The 21,600-nt window shown below is 42.9% G+C and overlaps 1 protein-coding gene across 1 annotated transcript in view; it reads left to right on the top strand.

Moving 5' to 3' along the window:
* The first annotated feature begins 2,643 nt into the window (after positions 1-2,643).
* The window catches only part of LAMC2 (laminin subunit gamma 2), a 91,865-nt gene continuing 72,908 nt past the window's right edge, over positions 2,644-21,600 (top strand). Inside the window, exons 1-2 of the mRNA XM_068239672.1 lie at positions 2,644-2,815; positions 18,464-18,661. Coding sequence (XP_068095773.1) covers positions 2,734-2,815; positions 18,464-18,661 — 280 coding nt within the window. The 5' untranslated portion in view covers positions 2,644-2,733. The remainder of the gene's footprint in view (positions 2,816-18,463; positions 18,662-21,600) is intronic.

Raw genomic sequence — 21,600 nt, 5'->3', positions numbered from 1 at the left:
AATTTTACTGATACTCTACTAGCTGGTATCTCCAGAGCCTGTTTTTTCCAGGCACCTTTTTTCATATACACCATTGTTATACCCTCCTCTGTACCATATCAATAAACCAGTTGGCATTTCTCCATTACATCCAAACACTAATGATTAGCAACAAAATTAATGCAAAGTTTTGCTCATTAAAATATGAAAAAAAAAAGCTGAGGAAGTTTTAGTGCAGCAACTCTAAAGCAACCGCTGTTCTGCACAACAATGGAGTGAGTGACCGCAGCCATATACTGAGACAGAATGACCTGCATCAGGAATAATCTCAGCCATGTTACAAAAGATAGAATGAGATATGAAAAAACCGCAGATCGCAAAATGATAATTCTACAGAACGAGATTCCTGACAAGGGACCAGACTAGACTGAACTTAGTTAAAGCAGGTTTCTAGCAAAGTGACTGGGTGACCCAGCAAGTGCGGACTCTTGCAAAATGGACAGTTATAATAGATATTTCCTCTCTTCTAGATAGATTGTTAGCCATTTTCCATCCGGAAAGCCAATCAACTTTATTTGTATGTTTTTGGGATGTGGGAGGAAACCCCCATGCAGGCATGGATAGAACATACACACTCTATGCAGAGGGTGTACTGGATGAAATTCAAACCTGGGACCCAGTAATACAAGGCGAGCGTACTATCCGCTAACCCTCCATGCTGTCCAATACAGAGTTATGGTGGGCCCAGGCTTTACTGTGTGCGCAGCCTGGGAGTACTGATTGATAGGAAATTAAGCTTCAGGAATCAAATCTCCGCTGTTGTGAAACATTCCTTCTTTCACCTAAGGAATATTGCAAAGATTAAACACCTAATTCCTTCAGAGGATCTTCCAACCCTAGTCCATGCCTTCGTCACATCAAGGTTAGACTACTGCAACGCCCTCTACACAGGCCTGCATAAGAAAGACTTACGCCGCCTGCAATTAGTACAGAATGCCGCCGCAAGGCTGTTAACGAGCCAACCCCGCCATTGCCACATAACACCAACCCTGATCTCACTCCACTGGCTACCGATAAAATGGAGAATTCTGTTTAAGATTGGCTTACTGACATTCAAATCTTTGCACAATCTGGGCCCTGGATACCTGAAGGACTTGTTGCAACTGCATCACAATTTTAGAACAAAAGGACGCAACACCATGGTCACCCCCAGAGTCCACCTCAAAACCTTTGGAGACAGAGCCTTTTGTCATGCTGCCCCTACACTTTGGAACTTCCTGCCACACCCAATCAGGACAGCTCCATCCCTGGAAGCATTTAAGTCTAAACTGAAAACCTACCTCTTTAGTCTGGCATTCATGAACATCTGACTATCTCCTCTGTAACACAACCCAGCCTGCAACACTGTATTATATGCGCTTTGAGTCCTATGGGAGAAAAGCGCTTTACAAATGTTATTGTATTATTGTATTATTGTACTTTAACCCCTTCCATTTCCACTAGACGGGCTGGAATTTCAAGCACCTCATTCTTGGCTTTTGTTTTTTTTCCACTTTAGAATTAACAGCGAAGATCCACTTTAATCATCTGGGTTAGTAGATCCCAATGTGAGATGAAGGCCGGTCTTGCTGTAAGACATGCCCTAATCATCTCCCGTCTTGACTACTGCAACACCCTACTCTGTGGTCTACCAAAAAGCAGACTGGCACCCCTCCAATCCCTACTAAACTCTGCGGCCCGTCTCATCCACCTCTCTTCTAGATCCTCTGAGGCAGCCCCTCTCTGCCAATCCCTCCATTGGTTACCAGTTGCCCAAAGGATCCAGTTTAAACTTCTCACACTTGCATACAAAGCTCTACACAAGCTGTCGCCTCCATACATTTCCTCTTTAATCTCCAGATACCTCCCCGCTCGGACCCTCCGTTCCTCACAGGAGACCCTTTTGTCCTCCAGCCTAGTCACCTCCTCTCACTCTCGCATCCAAGACTTCTCACGGGCGGTCCCTCTCCTTTGGAACTCTCTCCCTCAGCCGGTTTGTCATGCCACGAGTCTGGAAACCTTCAAACGTACTCTGAAAACACACCTGTTCAGACAAGCCTATAATTTGCTGTAGGCAGCACTGAAGGCACACTGGCTCACCCACTAATCCTGGTGTTTCCTTCCCCTTTGTTTCCTCCCCACTACCCTCTAGATTGTAAGCCCGCAAGGGCAGGGACCTCCTCCTAGTGTTTCTCATACTGCTGTAATTTTAACATATGTATATGTACCAACTACATATCAACTATGTATGTATCTGTATTTATTCTATTCAATGTCATGACTGTACAGTGTCTTGTATTTCTTATGTATATTTGTTCCCCATTATTTGTTTGTACTATGTACAGCGCTACGGAAGATGTTGGCACTATATAAATAAAAAATAATGATAATAATAATAATGTGACACCTGACTGATCAGGCCAGCATTCGCTGTACATATACAGTAGCCTGTCCTGGTAAGACCAGCTACGTAGTGGATATGCGGTATGTGGCAGGATTTTGTATTTGTATGTGAGAAAAAGAGAAGGGTTGGGCTGTTATTCAGAGGGTGAGTCACAACAGAAGATCTTTGTGTCTGCAATGAGTCAGGTTACATCGAACTCATAAAACACACCTGAGGGAGCCTCGCACACACACAGACAGACAGCGAGGAGAGAGGCAGAAATAAATACCCAACTCACCAACCACAACACAGGCTCACCTATTCACTTTATCATGCTGTCCTGTAGCAGATGGACTCCACTGCTGCTTCCCTGGCTGTGTATGTTGTCACTGGTTGCAGTATCAGCTGTAGATGGTAAGATTTAGGAATTCTCATTTTGGATTTGTGCCGTGGCTGACAGAGCAGCTACATCATTTAACATTAAGTTACTACATCCTCTTTTTCTCAATGTTTAGTGACGTTCTTTTATATGTCCATGCTTTGCTTCTTAAAACATACTTTGATTTAATTGTTCTGTCCATTTTCTTTGGTTAGCTTAAAAAACAACTAACTGGACTTTTTATTGGGTGCATGAGCTTTGTTTGCATTTCCAGTCTTGATATCTGTACTTAGGGGATATGAACGCTACCATAATTAGTTCTTTTTAAGCAATGACAGTTGTAGATCTTCCTGGGTTCAGTAGTGTCTGAATCCAATAACTGAAAGAAGCATACAGTTAGTGTAGTTAGTGGCCAGTGGATACTTGCTCTGAAATAGTGTCTTGGTGTATTTATAGTAGAGTATCTGCAGGGCAGCCAGTCAATTGGCATTGCTTAAAAGGATGTAAATATAGCAGCCTCCATGTCACTTAAAGGGTCACTTGATGAACTCTTAAAGTGCAACCAAGGCAACCTTTAAGGTTAAAAAAATTAGATACTTACCTAAGAAAAAGGGAAGCCTTTGGATCGTCCAGGGGCTTCTCGTGTCCTTCTGGAGACCACCATGGCTGCCCAGGACTTTCCTGAAGATCACGACTGCGCTTCTCTTCATGTACAAGTGTGGCCACGCCTACATAGTTGCACGGAGCCACTTGTGCAGGAGCAGCTCCAGCCAGGGGTGTAGCAATAGGGGTTGCAGAGGTTGCGATTGCATTGGGGCCCTTGGGCCAGAGGTGCCCCGAAGGGCCCTCCATCAACTACAGCATCGGCTCTCTATTGGTCCTGTGCTCATAATAATCACTTCTATAGATACTTTGAAGAGTGGTAATCATTAAAAAACTGTTCCCCATCCCCTTCTTGCATCTCAGACACTTTAGTTGCCATTAGCAGGTTTTGGTGCGCCATATCAATTGCTATGTATAGAGTGCTTGGGGGGCCCCATTGTAAAACTTGCATCGGGGGCCAAAAACGACTTAGCTATGCCACTGGCTCCAGCTTACTACGCAGGCATGGCCGTTCTCATGCAGGCAGAGTACGGCGATGCTCGTGCATAAAGGGGAGTGCAGGGCACGATCGGAAATCCGACAAGCTTGGATTACTTTTGGGGGACCACGCATCAACATTGGGGGCCAGGAGGATGTGGAAAGTCTCTGCAGGATCCAGAGGGGATCTTCTTAAGAAAGTATCTGTTTTTGTTTTTTATTTTATTTGGCTTCTAGTACACTTTTTAAGTTAGAATGTTGAATTCTATTGACACATTCTGCATGGGAGTGACGTATACAGCATGAGGTTTAGGGTTTGCCTATACTACGCATAATTGCAATTTAGCAATGCCCCCACATCTCTGCTGGCCGCTGTGTTTAGCAGAGTGTCATGTGTGGGCATAGTCAATAAATCAGTGTAGCAAAATGGTGCTGGCTAGAGCGGCTTTTAATGTGTGCCCCCAACAGCAGATTAGGCATGTTATTGCAACAAGGTTTGAACAAGCTCTTGCAGCCAATTTGCAATGCGTCAAATCTCCCAATAGGTTTCTTTCTTTGATTTATAATATCAATCTGCATTCCCCTGGATTAAAATACCTTAGACTGCCACTAATTGTGAAAATAAGCTATGTGCCTATGCCAGCTAATTTGGAATACTCGTCTTTAGGCATTTCCGAATGTTGCCTTCTTTTTTCATGGATGTCTAAAATCATATCTTAGTCAAAACTACTTCCGAATATAAGCTTCTAGATGCCAACGACGTCTGGATGCAAAGATTCAGAAACACCTAAAGACACCAGCAGCATGCAAATCAAGTTTTGCAGAAAAATGTCTAGACGTCCGTGGCATATGGAGAGTTGGAGACCAAACGTCTGAAGAGATTGGCGGCAATCTGAGGGTTGAGTAGTGTACACACACATTGGGTGACACACATATGTGTCACCCATCAGGATCAACGGAGCTGGTTCACCATGGAGTGAGTAAGAAGTGGAACAAAGTACTCAGCTGTTGCTGTGGCATGCCATATCTTTAAAGTGTAACTGTCGGGCATAAAATAAAAAATCAATACTTAATTTTTATTTGGTTGCAAGTAATAAGGATGCTAACCAGGCAATCCAAAAGTTAAATTCACTATTACTTTTCTTGTTGGTAAATGATCATTCCCCGGTTTACCTGACTCTTATTTGGTACACACAAAATGTGGTACACAAAAAGGAAGTTGTCCTTTCTTGCTTCTCTACTTCTCCTCAGACTAAACTAATGCAGCCTGATTGGCTCTGGCTGAAGCCTCTTTCCCTCCTGTTTTCCCCTCCCACACCTCTGTTCTTCTGATTGGCCAATATTTCTCATGCTGAGACTATGCAATTTCTATAGTAAAGGGCAGGCAGGCAAATCAGGCAGAGGAGAATAAGGGAGGAAATGACACCAGGTTTGGCTTCAAATGTGTTTGACTTAAAATGTGAAAGGCTAAGATGGATTTTCTCTTTTTTTACTTTAGAAAAATCACTTAAATGCAATACATATGTTATGTAAGTAGAGCAAATATTTATCTACTTATATATGTGTTTTTTTTCTGAGATCGTATGGCTGACAGCTCCTCTTTAAGTGGCTTCGACGGACACCTGTGCACAGGCTAAATTCTGAGATGGACCTGATTGGTTGCCTAGTGTTCCATCTAGTGTGTATGCATAGCTTTACCTCCTGATAGAGTAGCGATAAGCGGCCCACCGACTTTCAGTGTGGCTACTTGCTGATGCTTCATAAAGTGACAGTCTGCGGTACAAAATGGTGAACAGAATGTTTGAAAAAACAAAACACTGTTCTACCCTCCTCTTCATTACTGCCCAGGGCCTTCTCCACCTGCATAGAGATGAATGCTTTGCAGTAATCTAAATAGTGAAAGTCAGGCTAACTGACCCATAGTAAACACAATAATTATCACTAATTGATTTTTATTTATTGTAAAGCATGATCTAGGGAAACTTTGGTCCATACAAAAGAAGCGATCATTTAAGACAAATAGACAAGACAAATAACATTTATATTGCGCTTTTCTCCTTGCGGACTCAAAGCGCCAGAGCAGAGCAGCAGCCACTAGGGCGCGCTCTATTGGCAGTAGCAGTGTAAGGGAGACTTGCCAAAGGTCTCCTACTGAATTAGTGCTGGCTTACTGAACAGGCAGAGCCGAGATTCGAACCCTGGTCTCCTGTGTCAGAGGCAGAGCCCTTAACCATTACACCATCAGCCAAGGTGCCCATTAAGGAGGATCCAATTTCCCAAAAATGTTTGCAATCGATCGAAAATGCCCATCAATTGAGTGGAAAAATATATGCAATCCGATCAGACTAAAGGAATCCTTCAGAAAATCAGATCAATGGAACAATCGATGGAACAATTGTTTGTTGTCCATCAGCACAATTCATGGTACCTTATGCAATCGATCATCCAGGGAAATCGTTAATGGGCACTTTTAAGGATAATCACCACTTTTATATATACAGCAATCTGGAAAGTGCTGTATTTTCTGCTGAATTAATGACTCTTCTCTGGTGATCAGGCTGACCACAATGTTAAATAACAGGCCCACTGGCAATTGTAATGCTGCCTCTGCCCTCCGACATGAAAAATGTAAACTCCAATATCATACAGAGACAGCAACAAACAGGATTTTTTGGTGGAATGGTAGCGAGTCTGAACCTCTGTCAAGTTTTTTCTGTTGTCTCTCACTTCCTGTTCCAAGACCAGCAGAGTTCAGACTTAAGCCACAGAGGTGCATGGGTCAGGCTCAGGGATAGTAACTGCGGGAAAATCTATACACAGCAAAAAAGCCCAAACAAGGTTTTATGCCATGATGTCTGGTGAACATACATGAGCAGATCTTACCCTACTATACAGAAAAGGTTACTGTCCATTCTGAAAGTAATTGCTAAACAGCCTCTGCTCCCTTGTTAGTGTTTAGCTCTTTAGTGATTGTACAGCTGATTTTTTTTTATTATGCTGGATGGATGATTTCTCCAACTCCATGTGAACTCCATCAGATAAATGACTGGTTCCATGGCTGACACATTTATACTCTGCCAGTCTGATCACTTTCAGCCCAAATCCAGGCTTGTATTTTTGTAATGCATGCTGTGTTGAATAAACCCTTAACTTGAACCCAAGGTGAGAGTGATATGAAGGCTGCCATATTTTTTTCCTTTTAGGCTGCTTACACACCAAGACGTTACAGGCGCACGTTAGTGCGCCTGTAACGCTCCCCCAACGCACAGCAATGTAACACAAGTGGGCTGTTCACACAGCCCACGTTGCGTTACATGTAATGCTGCACGTTCGGTGCAAAGTGCAGCATGCTATGGCGTTGGAGCGGCTATAGCCGCGTTAGACTGTTTGCACATGCGCAGTGGGGGGCGGAGAGGAGGCGGGGAGAGCCAGCTACAGTAGCCGCGCACATGGCTACTTAATATTCACTGCACTGGCGGCAGCTGATTGGCCGGCGGGACCACGTGATGCGGAGTGTCTCGCTCCGCATCACGTGGTCCCGCTGGCCAATCAGCGCCACTCTGGGAGACATTATAGGAATCGAGCCGCCGAACGCGGCTCACTCTACCGTCGGCTTTTGCAGCACCATACGTTGTGTTAGGTGCACGTTATGCGACCTTAACGTGGCACCTAACACAACGTCTTGGTGTGCAAGAAGCCTTAAACAGTGCCAGTTGCCTGGCAGTCCTGCTCATCTATTTGGCTGCAGTAGTGTCTGAATAACACCAGTAACAAGCTTACAGTTAATCTTGACAGATCTCACAATAATGTCAGAAACACCTGATGCTTGTTTTGGGTCTATGGCTAAAAGTATTGGAGGTAGAGGATTAGCAGGACAGCCAGGCAACTGGTATTGCTTAACCTTCCTGGCGGTAAGCCCGAGCTGAGCTCGGGCTCTCGGGATATGCCGCGCAGGAGGAAATCTCAGCCCCTGGTGGGGCGATTCGCCCCATTTAAAGTGCTGTGCGCGCAGCTAGCACTTTTCTAGCCGCGCGCACAGCTTGATCGCCCGCACACAGCGGCGGAAGAGGTCCCCCGCCAGAGCCCTGCGCTGCCCGGACCAATGAGTTCCAGGCAGTGCTATGGGCTGGATCGGAGGCGTCTGACGTCAGGATGTCGGCTGACGTCCATGACGTCATTCTGATCGTCGCCATGGCGACAGGAGAAGCCAAACAGGGGAACGTGTTATATACACGTTCCCCTGTTTGCTATTGATGCCGTCAACGAACGCACTAGAGGGACACATGCGCCCTCTAGTGGTGTTTCATGTAGCTACCACTCTGGTAGCTTTACATGAAACAAAAATTATTTTTTTTTAAACTGATTTCTGCCTATTTGGCAGAAAAAATCAACCGCCAGGAGGGTTAAAGGACATCCGAGGTGAAAATAAACTGAAGAGGACAAAACAATTGTATCTATCCTCAGTCTCCTAAAAATGACTTTTTTTTTAGATATCCCACAGTTTTATTTTATATTTAAATCTATTTTTTTACGTTTTTATTGTTTCAATGTCTCTGCTCGATGACACCTTCATGTCAGAGCTCAAATCTATAAATCATTGATCCTTTTTATTATCTCTTTCCTGTTCTCAGAAGCCATTTACTGACCGGAAAGTGTTTTATGGCTGTAATTAATTATGTTATGCTATAATTTGACCCGGTCCCGACCCAGACAGAATCTGTCACTTGCATACCTGATTTTAAACTTTATCAGGCAGAGAAAGAAATAAAGGAACACAGCCTACTTATTTGTGCACATGGCACTGTACATACACATATCTATCTCATCATGTCACATGTCACCTCGGTTGTCCTTTAAAAGGAAATAAACATGGCAGCCTCCATATACCTCTTACCTCGGGTTCACTTTAATTTCCAATGTGCAAAGATTTTTGTATTGCACATAGACCATCTTGCATTATTCATTTTTCTTTTTACCTGTCTTCCTGTGTGAATGTCAGATTCAACTTGGTTTCATGGAATAGCAGTCTGTAAACTGTGCAAACTACTCCTCCTATCCCATCATCACTCACAAGCAGTAGCCAATGAGGAGCTGGGTGGTGACACCAGTGGATTTTTCACTGGGAACACAGAGATGAATCCTCTGTGCTGCTGCTGAGGGATTCTCTTTAATGGCCAATACAGCAACACTACAGCTGGGCAAAGTCTCCTCAATTTCTGTTTAGTTCCTCCATGCTTTAATAAAAAAAAAAAATCTAAATAAAAAACATTGAGAAATGGCTTCTTACTGCAGGCAGGGTAATAAGAAGTAAACGTGTAGATTTTACGCATTTGCAGCACTGCACTGTTACAGGACCACTAACACAAAAATAAAATAAAATTAGAAATACAAGCTAAATTTTTTCCCAGAATAATATGCACTACATCTTTTTTCCTATGTTGCTGTTACTTACAGCAGGTAGTAAAAACTGACAGATTTTGGACTAATCCATCTCCACATGGGAGGTTCTCAGTATTTTCCTTTATTCTTCACAAAAGCACTTCATAGGATCTAAACAAAGATGGCCGTCCTCTCTACTCACTCATATTATTTTGGCAGTTGTACTTAGCAACTGCTGTTCAGTGAGTACTTTTGTAAATGAAGAAATACCCCCATGCGAGTAGTGTTGGTGCAAAAAATGACACTCATGAGTGAGTAGCTACAATACATAAAATAGTGCAAGCAAAGGATGAGTATGACACCCAGAGACTTCTACAGAACACAAACGTGAGTGGCAGGACCCATACTTCCATTACATGGCGGAACTTAGTGGAAAGGCTCTAGTGCTTGACAGTATTTATAGTCCTAAGCATTAATACTTGGCACCCGAAACACAGTACGTGTTACAGTAATTCTGGCATGGAGCGTATGATGCCAAGAATAAGAGAAAATAAATATGAAGTCACAAACGTCACCTAAACCCAACATTTTAGATAAACTCCAAAATGGTGTCCTCAGCAGTATTGCAGCTTCTGATACTAAAGGCTGTTTTGTTACACTCATTTAATACAAACCTCCTCCAGCTGTAGATACTGATCTTAATATAATCTCCAAGCATAGGTGATCTAAGATACCCTGACCCAGTGGCGTAGCTTAGGAGCTTTGGGCCCCGATGCAAGTTTTACAGTGGGGCCCCCCAAGCACTCTATACATAACAATTGATACAGCGCGCCAAAACTTGCCAATGGCAACTACAGTGTCAGAGGTGCAAGAAGGGGATGGGGAACAGTTTGTTAATGATTATCACTATTCAAAGTATCTATAAAAGTAATTATTATGAGCACAGGACCAATAGAAAGCTAATACTGCAGTTCAGGGAGGGCCCTACGGGGCCCCTCTGGCCCAAGGGCCCCGATGCAGTCGCAACCTCTGCACCCCCTATTGCTACGCCCCTGCCCTGACCAGACATCCCATTTTATCTGGGACACGTCCCAGGTTCAGGGTCCCCTGTCCCAGGCTGCAAAGTGTCCCAGGTTATGTCCCACTTTTGGCCACAGGGTGTCCCAGCTTTCATTTGTTGGAGGTAACGGTTATTGCAATTCATGTGTCAGAGGTAACAGTTGCTGCAGTTATTATTTGATGGCCATAGAGACTGCATTTGCTACTTTGGGGTCATTGTTGCAGCATTTGGCATTCTGGGGGCTCATGATTATAAAATGGTATGCTCATACTGTAGCGACAGCAGCTTCTGCAGATTTCGCGCACAATCTAATCCCACCATAGTCATAGTCTAATGTCCTACGATATTATTATGTATTTATATACTGGCATCTAACACAGCACTTTACAGAGAATGTAGTCATGTCCTTGGCGGAGCTCACAATCCAGGGGCGTAGCTATGGAGCTACGGGCCCCGGTGCGAGTTTTACATTGGGCCCCCCAAGCACTCTATAGGTAAAACTTGATATGGTGCAACAAAAACCTGCCAAGGTCATCCACAGTGTCAGAGGTGCAAGAAGGGGATCGGGAACAGTTTGTTAAATGATTACTACTATTCAAAGTATCTATAGAAGTGATTTTTACCAGCACAGGACCAATAAACAGCTAATACTTTGGTTGAGAAAGGGCCCCGTGGGGCCCTTCTGGCCCAAGGGCCCCGATGCGGTGGCTACCTCTGCAACCCCTATTGCTACGCCACTGTTACCTCTGCAACCCCTATTTCTACGCCACTGTCACAATCTAATCCCAGCCATAATAAAAGTCTAATGTCCCACCATATCATTATGATGTATTTATGTAGCACTTGCATCTTCTGCAGCACTTTACAGAGTACATAGTCATGTCATGGACTGACATCAATGACGCAAATCTCCCATTTCACCACATCATTGTGGGAACACTGCTTTCTTATGTGTTTGGGGAACATTGCCTAATTAGGCAATTACCTGTAGGGTCACTTTGCCTATCTGTGTTTTGGGCGGAAACTCTGGCCCACTGCCTCAGAGTTACATTACAGTTTGTCCAAACAACAAAAGAGACGGCACACCACTGGCTGCAACAAACTGCCGGTGACACTTGTTCGTGAATACAACAAGTTTGTTGCAGCCAGTGGTGTGCCGTCTCTTTTGTTGTTTGGAGATTCCATTAGCCGTGGGAGCAATCCGGCTGAGACAAGGCACCGGCAGTTAATCAGGACTAGGACCTGATTCACGTATTCTCCGTGCACCAGTTGATGCGATTACATTACAGTTTGCTCTGACCACACCATGTCATGGACATGCCCCTTTTTCCACCACGGTCATGGACCCGCCCAGCACCCCCATCCCAGGTTGAGCCAAGAAAAATCTGGTCACTGTATCTAAGAGTCCATGTTTGTGTGATTAGGAGCCTCATTTATTAACCACTTCACCACTGAGGGGTTTTACCCCTTGAACACCAGAGCAATTTTCACCTTTCAGCGCTCCGTCCATTTATTCGTCTGTAACTTTATTATTACTTATCGCAATGAAATTAACTATATCTTGTTTTTTTCGCCACCAATTAGGCTTTCTTTAGGTGGGACATTATGCCAAGAATTATTTTATTCTAAATGTGTTTTAATGGGAAAATAGGAAAAAATGTGGGAAAACAATATTATTTTTCAGTTTTCGGCCATTATAGTTTTTAAATAATGCATGCTACTGTAATTAAAACCCATGAAATGTATATGCCAATTTGTCCCGGTTATAAAACTATTTAAATTATGTCCCTATCACAATGTTTGGCGCCAATATTTTATTTGGAAATAAAGGTGCATTTTTTTCAGTTTTGCGTCCATCCCTAATTACAAGCTCGTAGTTTATAAAGTAACAGTGTTATATCCTCTTGACATAAATATTTAAAAAAGTTCAGTCCCTAAGGTAACTATTAATGTTTTTTTTTTGTTATTGTATTTTTTATTTTTTTTTAATTACAAAAAAAAATAATTGGGAAGTGTGGGAGGTAATGAGTTAATTTATTGTGTAAAAAAATGTATTTGACTGTGTAAAATTCTTTAAGGTGTAGTTTACTATTTGGCCACAAGATGGCCACAGTGAGTTGGTATTCATGCGACCTGTAAGCATCCGAAAGGACGCTTACAGGAAGCAGTAGGAGGCTGGGACAATCACAATGATCGCGCTGTTTCTAAAGGAAGCAGCCGATCATTGCGGGGGCTTAGATCAACGAACGGGAATTGATTTTCCCGTTCATTGATCTCCGGGCGAGTGGGCGGCGGCGTGCACGAGCGGCGGGAGCGCGGACAGCAGCGGTAGCGCGGAAGGTACGGATTTCTCCGTCCCTGGTTTTTTAGGGGGGAAAAAAGGGACGGAGAAATTCGTACCGCCGGGGTTAAAGTGGTTAAAGGATCTTTATCGTGAAAAAATTGGAAATTTAAAATACATGAAAACACATAAATACAGTAAAAAGTACATTTCTCCCAGAGTAAAATGTGCTCTAAATTACTTTTCACCTATGTAGCTGTCACAGTAGGTAGTAGAAATCTGACAGAACCAACAGGTTTTGGACTAGCCCATCTCCTCATGGGGGATTCTAAGGGTTTTCTTTATTTTCATTAGCGTTTAGTAAACAGCACTTGCTCAGTCTAACTGCCAGAATAGTGTGCAAACTGGTGTGTGTGTGGGAGGGAGGGGGGGCTGCATCTTTGTCTAGATCCTTTCCATGGAGTGTTTTTGCAAAGAATAAATGAAATACTGAGAATCCCCCATGAAGGGTTAGACTAGTCAAAAACCTGTCAGTTCCATTAGATTTTTACTAACTACTGTAAGTGACAGCAACATAAGAGAAAAATAATTTATCATTTATCATTTTACTCTGGAAGAAACCTGCTTCTTATTTGTATGTTATTACATGTATTTTAAATTTTACTATTTTTTTGTGATAGTGCCCCTTTTTTAAAGTTCCCTCAGGCTTTTCTTGGCGCTATCCAGTTCCCACTCTGAACAATTACAGCCCCAGGTGCTCCAAGAGTAACTGCAGGTATTTAGAGCTATGCAATTAGCAAACATTATAGGAAAGACCATTCACAATGAACTATTCCCCCAGAGCGCATTCGCAAACGTGTGCTGTGAGCATGGGGGGAACATTTATGGGAGTTTGTCTAAATGTGCTTTAATTGTTTTAACTGTCCGATGAATCATAATTATTAGGTCAATTTAAAACATGTTCTGGAAGCTCGTTAAAGTGCCTCAGTCTGGTGATGTCATGCAGGTTATTTAAGGAGATTACATGGAAGTGTGCATAAAGCCGGTGTGTAATGCCAGATGTCTATCATTTCTAAGATTATATGAGGAACAGTGTAAGCTGGAGATACTGTCAGACAGGCTGGTTTATGTTTGAGTCCCCATTCATCTTCTGCAAGTGCCACGAGATGATTTCTCTCTCTAGAAAGTGGACCTGTAAAAATATGTGTGAAATGACGATAGTAAATACAATGTATGATATTAGATTTAGAGAAAAAGTAACCCACCCATATAGCACTCAGAACCACAGACACAGAACACATTTATATCTATCTCACTTTTCTCCATGCGGACTTAAAGTGCCAGAGCCACTAGCAAATGCTCTATAAGCAGTAGCAGCATTAGGGAATCTTGCCCAAGGACTCCTACTGAATAGGTGCTGACTTACTGAGCAGACAGAGCCAAGATTCGAACACTGGTCACAGTGTCGGAGGCAGAGCCCTTAACCATTACACTCTCCAGCCACACCAGCATACATGCACACCATTTGGGATGCAAAAATGTACATAAAACTAAGTGTACAGTGAGATTATTATTTGTATTGATTTATAAAGTACCAACATATTCTGTGGCGCTATACAAAGTAAGAAACAAAAATGGGTTATATAATACAGACAGTGGTATACACCAATGCACAAATACAAATACAAAATTGGTTCAAAATACAGAATTGGTCATTACAGAGACAAACATAACATCCTACCTAATAAAGAGCAAGTGTCCCTGCATCCCATGTCCATGTGTCAGTGCTTTTTTGCACTGCGCATGTGCAGGGAGGGATGCAGAGACACTGAAAAGAGCTGGGGGAGGACGGGCCAGAAGGGGCGGGCGTGTGTGTGCCGGCGCAGGCGGGTTTGCGCATGCGCGCGACGGCAAGCGTTGACAGACCTAGGCTGTTTTTAAACGGCTAAGGTCACTAGTGATGAATAAAATGCATGACAAATTCCAAGACAATGAAGGTGAGAGCCCTGCCCTTGCGAGCTTACAAGCTAAAGGCCAGCTTACAATCTAAAGGTAGATATATATATATATATATATATATATATATATATATATAAATATATATATATATATATATATATATATATATATATATATATATATATATATATATATATAACACACCAATAAATCAGCCAACATCGATAAAATCACTGAAGTGGAGGTGAGGTATGTGAATAGCAATAGTCAATGAGATGCAAATAATTTTGAGTTGATGCGGTATTATGCAAATGTATGCAAATTTATGTCGCTTAAAAATGAACCAAACAAATCCTGCTGAGGTAAAATTTGATTGGTCCATTTTCATAAATTTGCAGTCAAAATTTGCATAAACTCAAATTTATTTGTATCTCATTGACCATCCCTATATGTGAATAATAAGGAATGCCTCCGTATAATGGCACCTGTTGAGAAGTAGGATATATAAGTGAGCAAGTCAGCTCTTGAAGGTGCACAGACCACTGTAAGTACCGTATTTTTTGCACTATAAGACGCTCCTGACCATAAGAGGCATCTATGTTTAGAGGACCAAAACCGAGGAAAAAAATATATACTAAACCTGGTGCATCCAGGGTAAAGGGGCATCTTGTGGATTATTCCCCCTTTGTACCTCATGCCCCCTTGTACCTCTTGTGTCTCCCTGTGTCCTCCTCTGCCCCCCTTGTGTCCTCCTGTGTAACCCATGTAACCGCCTCTGTACTCCTTGTGTCCTCCTCTATGCCTCTTAGGCCTATATGCAATTCACTTTCACCTACGTTTTCTCCTTGGAGATAATTTTTCATCTTCTGTTTAAAATAACTTTCAGCATCCTACAGTTGAAAAAATATCAAAAGTAGGTGAAAAAGTACTATCAAAATTATTCTGAGGATTTTCTTGCTTGCTGGTGGCTTAAAAGGCATTTTATTTCTAAGGCATGGAAATATCACCTAGGAGAAAAAGTGAATTGCATGTGGCCCCTAGTGTCCTGCTTGTGTCCTCCTCTATGCCCATTTGTGTCCCATGTCCTCCATTTGTCCTCTGCATGGGCACAGTGCTGGGAGTCCCCGACCTTGTGGCGGGTTGGAGGTTCATATTGGCAGGTGTTCACAAGTCAGGAACTCCCTGCATTTGGACTAAAAGACACATTGACTTTTTTTACCCACTTTTGGGGGAGAAAAGGTGAGTCTTATAGTCCAACAAATACAGTATATAAGTGACTTTGACAAGGGCAAAATGGTTATGGCTAGCTGGGTCAGAACTCTAAAATGGCAAGTTTGGTGGAGCACGTCTAGTGGTGCCACTGCGTGAGTTGGGCGCAGGGTGATGCTGCTAGTAAAAATTCCAGTAATTTACATTACAGATATTTTTACTTGCACATACCCGGCATGCCATACTAACCATCCTATCCTAGTGCCTAACATTAACCCCCCCACACCTAATGCCTTACAATAACCTCCCATACCTCTCCTGGTGCCTATCACTAAACGCCCCCTCCTAATTACTAGCTGTAACCGCGGCGCCCAAATCGCCACTGTTTTTAGGTGATCGGCACCAGTAATTGTTCTCCTTGTAGTAGCTGATTGGCTGCTAGTACTGCATCAGGCACTCGACTACCAATACATATCCACTCCCAACCAACCACTCCCTGTGCAAAATTCACCTGATCCGGGTTTGACGGTGGGTTCCTGGTGTGCAGTGGTTAGCACCTATCAAAAGTGGTCTAAGAAAGGCTAATCAATGAACCAGCGGTCATTGAACCAGAGTCATAAGTGCCTAAAGGTGCCCATTAATGATACAATCTTAACTGTACAATCTTACCACTTCGATGTAATATGAGGAACTAAGGCATCCATTCAAAGTATATTTACTCAGTTTACATTATTGGCAATTTGAAGATTACATTGTGACTGCACACGCCGTTACTGATTTCATTCGATATTTTTAATTGTAATTATAGCATAGTGGTGCTTGGAATACAAATTATTACATACTTATAAGGTGCATGTCCCCTTCAGCTGTAACTTTAGTTATCCTAAACTAGAAAATTGCTCTTTAGTAATGTGAATTCATAGTAAAGTTTTATAATGCTAATCGCTTGTGTCTACAATGGTGGGACAGGGTATTATTATATGTAATGGGAAAATGTGCTCATTGGATCACATGTAATGGGTCTGGAATGCTATCCTGTTACAACCTGAGCTGTGCCTGTTGGAGAACTAAAAGGTCTCCTCAAAGACTGATAACCTGATAGTGTGTAATTATATTATTATAAAACTAACCACCCTGCTACACTATAGTGTAATGGTTGCTCTGCCTCTGACACAGGAGACCTGGGTTCGAATTTTGGCTCTTCCTATTCAGTAAGGAGACCTTATGCTAGTCTCCCTAACACTGCTACTTCCTACTAAGCGTGCCCTAGTGGCTGCAGCTCCGGTGGTTTGCGTCCCCCAGGAGACATATGCATTACAAAATGTTATTTGTCTAACTGTCCTCTCCTGCAAATTACCTTGCATCGGCTATATATCCGGTGCTCAACTTATACACTGGGCGCCGTTATAACTGTAATAATCTATGACAGCGCCCAAATTACCAGTGGCCACAAGGCACCCAACCTACTCGCCTTGGGGAAATTAACCCACAGAGCGCTAATGTCAACAGAAGTATGGGTGCCCCCTATTGATGTTTTTGGCTATGTCTGTTAAATGTGTTACTACTAACAAAAACAGAAAGCAACCTAAACTTGAGAGAGGGTGGCCTGGCGTGTAGGCATGATCCATCTTCTTTATGCAAGCAGGTTGCCATATTTATTTTCCTGTAAATGATACCAGTTGCAATTAAAGAATGGAAGGAGAAGGTGGAAGATATCCAGAGGCTGGAGGAACTGGTCCAAAAATCCCATCGTAGACAGCTCACACACGTGAACTCGTGGACACTATGGAATATTTATTTGGAATCTGAGAAAGGGAAGAATACCTTGGCTAAGAGTTAAGAAGCCGATTTAAGCATGCAAGTTGACATGGTTTTTAAACATGGTTAATGGTTGGACAATTTATATGTAAACACCTCAGTAAATATAGGTAGAGAGGGCTTGCAATGAGGTGCTGAAAATTGTCCTGTAACTCTGTAGGTCATATAACTTAAATGACCCTTGAGAGAACAATTTAGGCTCGTGGAATAGAGTCACCAGGCGTGAGAGTGTTGCTGGGTTGTGGGTCCAAGAAGAAAGGAAAATGTAGGTGGAGGAGAGGGAGGAGGGTAAGCTTAACAAATGAACAAAAAAACCTGTCATTTTGTCCTCAGAGGCAGATGGTAAAAAGGATTGTACACTGTTTGCCTATACTTTTTTCTATATTTTTTATATTTGCTGTATTTGATGTCTTATTATCAAAGAGATATTTTTTCTATGTTATATATGTGATTGCTGTCATTATATTTCTATATGTTGTTCTTATGTGCTATGTCTTCTTGTTGACTAATAAAAAATACTGAAGTAAAAATATGCAAGCAGTTACATTAATGGAAGTGATGGTAGATAAGCAGTGGGAAGGCATGAGACTGTGTTGGGGCACTTCTCATCAGAGGGAATAATAATGGTTGGAAAGGCTTTCTAAGCTGCCTGATCCATTCGTCTGCCAGAAATTAGTTGGCTTTTGGTCATTAGCTGGTTCTCATACACAAGAGTTTGCTACCAGATAAAAAGCAGCCGTATCATGTGACCTTCATTTCATTCTCAGTAGAATGTAATGGATTACAGAAATCCGTAACTCTCAATATGGTATTGTGATGATTGATGAATACATAGTGCTTATGCTACTCAGATATATCAGACATGGTGCTTATGCTGTTTTCCTCTCTTATTTCCAGTCCATACTTCAGTCTGCAACTGTAATGGGCGATCCCAGCGCTGTGTGTTTGATGCAGACCTACAGGCCCAGACAGGATCTGGCTTCCGCTGTATAGACTGTACTGGAGGTACAGATGGACCCCAATGTGAACGATGCAAAGTGGGGTATTTCCCACAGGCGAGCGGAACCTGCGCACCCTGTCACTGCCATAGTGGAGGTATGTACTCTCTGTTCAGACTGACAGACACTCACTTCCCATGGTTCTGACAAGATCTTTTTATGTTTACTCATAAAGTACGGTATTATTGATGCAGCTTAAAGAAAGGAGTCTGCATTTGATTTATACTTAATTACACTTTATACTGAATATGAAACTGATTACAGTATAGTGGGGCTCAAAATGACTGTACTAGAGGCATTGCTTGTATGACGACATGTTTAGCAGCTGAGTGAACCTAGCTATGAATGATTTACATCATGTTCCAGTCCACAGTGGTTTGTTTTAGGAGTTCAACAAAGAACTAACCATCCTGGCAAACTATCCAGTCAGTGAACTGCTAAGGGGTGCTTCAGACCCCGTAATGTGCATATTTCACATGACCTATGTAGTAGATCAGAGATGACATGAGCTGGGGGGTCTTCTTTTTGCTGTGATGCTTGTATCATACTGCTGTGTGGCTATACTGTGTAATGTTCTTGGGATTAAAAGTTACTCTCTTTCTTTAAAAAGAACAGAAGTTCAGAAAAAATGCGTTTTATATATGGCTGCAGGGCCGGATTTCTGGAAAGGTCACAAAGGCCCGGGCTTTGGGTTGCTGCAAACCAGGGGGGGAACCTGGACATGAAATGGTGGTGCTACATATGAAAGCACATATAGGGGATAAAGAGGTGCCCTGGTTGTATAAAATACGTTAAAAACAACTAAAAAGAAACAAGTGAGGTGGCTTACCTCCGAGACGAAATTCCTGCCTGTGCTTTGTTATTAAAAATTATTTGTCTAAGAATTTCGTCTCGGAGGTAAGCCACCTCACTTGTTTCTTTTTAGTTGTTTTTAATGTATTTTATACAACCAGGGCACCTCTTTATCCCCTATATGTGCTAAATCTACCCCTCAACGTCCCTGTAATGATCTGGGGGCGATTTCCACAGTCAGCATACACCAAGTGCGCTGAAGCAGATGGAAATCCCCCACAATCACAGAAGCAGAGTACCCAGTATATATTTGTAGAGGGGAATTCCAACCAGCAGGTGGAACTGTGGAGCACAGAGGAACAAGTCCTCTGTACATCCACAGATGCCAGATAGAAATTGCACGATGAAGCAACACAGGGCAATACAAACAAGGTAGCAACTCAAGAGAGCAAGAACAGAGACAGACTGTTTGAATGTCTACCAATCTAGTCGCCACCCAGCGACGGTAGACATATCACAAGCGAACAGACTAGAGTGAGAAAGCCAATCGCAAGAGAGGCGATTGCTGTCATAAACACAAGACTGAGCAAAGACAAAGCAAGAATAGAGTAAAGGAATACACAGCAAATAACCACAATCCGAACGCCAAGGAAAATAACAAATGAACTAACTAAACGCAGTCACCGCACGTTATGCGCAACAGTGGCAAGCGCGGTAATAGCACGGTCACCGCACGTTAAGCGCAAAAGTGACAAAACGTACCAATCCTGACTAACAGATGAACATGAAAAACAAAGACAAACAGATACCGAGAACGCTTGCTAATCGGTTGCCTAACACCAGACAAGAGCAAGCGTTTTCTCCAGACAAAACAGACTAAACGATTCACTATCAGCCACCACTGGAGATAGTGTAATCGCAAGTACAGGGCAAGACAAAACTAGACAGTACAAATAATACACAAAGCTGGCAGCACTAGTAGGAGTATAAAGTGCACTTCCCAATAATTAACTACACTAGAATATTCAGCAATAAGATACAAAGAGGCTGAGGCTCTAAAGTCAGTTTTCACCAAACAGAACCTATGACGAGCAAGGAATTCTGGGAGGAAGTGACATTTATACTGAAAACCTTCAAAGGAAGCAGACAAGCAGATTGCAAGATAAGTGGATGCAAATCAGCAAGCCTCCAGAATCTTGCAAACTGACAAAAGGGCCTCTTTTTCCTGGACTGAACTATGCAACCTGCATAGGAAACCAACAAACTGTCCAGGGAATCAAGGCCAGCAGAGCGAATTCTGACAGTCCCCCATTGAAGGGGTACGAGCATTAGCCACGATGTTTTTACACGAGCCTAGTGTTTCTTTTTATCAAGGAGAGCAATAGCCGAGGTCCTGACGGACCACCACGAGTGGAGTCGGGTTCATTCTCTCCACCTGCTGCCAGTGATTGGTTGCCCCTAGCAACCCACCTTTTTGAGTAGACCTTTTGCTTACTTCCATAAATTGTGTTACTTTGACATTGCACCATTGGGCTCCTGTTTTCTCTCTTGTATCTTTTGCTCCTGGGTGCTCACACACCCCATCCATTTTGTGCTACATATGAAAGAGTAGACAGAAAATGATAAGGGAAGCTGATATTCAAGGAAGCTGTATATGAAAGCGAGGGGCTAGTACATGTATGTTACACATGGAATGGGAGAGGCGCTGTTGCACTTTGAAGTGGAGCCCCAACACACTTGGCCTAGGGGCAAAAAATACCTCATATACTCGTGTATAAGCCTAATTTTTAAGCACAAAAAACGTGCTGAAAAGTTCCCCCTTCGGCTTACATGCGAGTTGGTGGAGCAGAATGGATGGTGAAGCAGGTTTTTTACTGGCAGAGGAGCGTAAGGATCGTGCACTAGTGATCCTGCTCTTGCCAGCTGGCTCCCTGCTGTGTCAGTGCACCCCCCACCCCTCCCCTCAAAATGGTGTTTTGAGTGCGCTGCTCAAGACTAAATGTGTCTCCTGGCTTGTGGAGTGGAGCGTGCAAGCAACATGTCAGCAGTGCAGTGATCGGGGATCCCAGCCAGGTCAGGAGTTTGTATGTTCTCCCCGTGTCAGCATGGGTTTCCTCCGGGCACTCCGGTTTCCTCCCACATCCCAAAAAGATACAGATAAGTTAATTCGCTTCCCCCCTAAATTGGCCCTAGACTACAATACATACACTACACTACACAATATAGACATATGACTATGGTAGG

The sequence above is a fragment of the Hyperolius riggenbachi genome, chromosome 6 (genome assembly GCF_040937935.1).
Source record: "Hyperolius riggenbachi isolate aHypRig1 chromosome 6, aHypRig1.pri, whole genome shotgun sequence".
Classification (NCBI taxonomy): domain Eukaryota; kingdom Metazoa; phylum Chordata; class Amphibia; order Anura; family Hyperoliidae; genus Hyperolius; species Hyperolius riggenbachi.
This window is presented reverse-complemented; position numbering and strand designations above follow the sequence as displayed.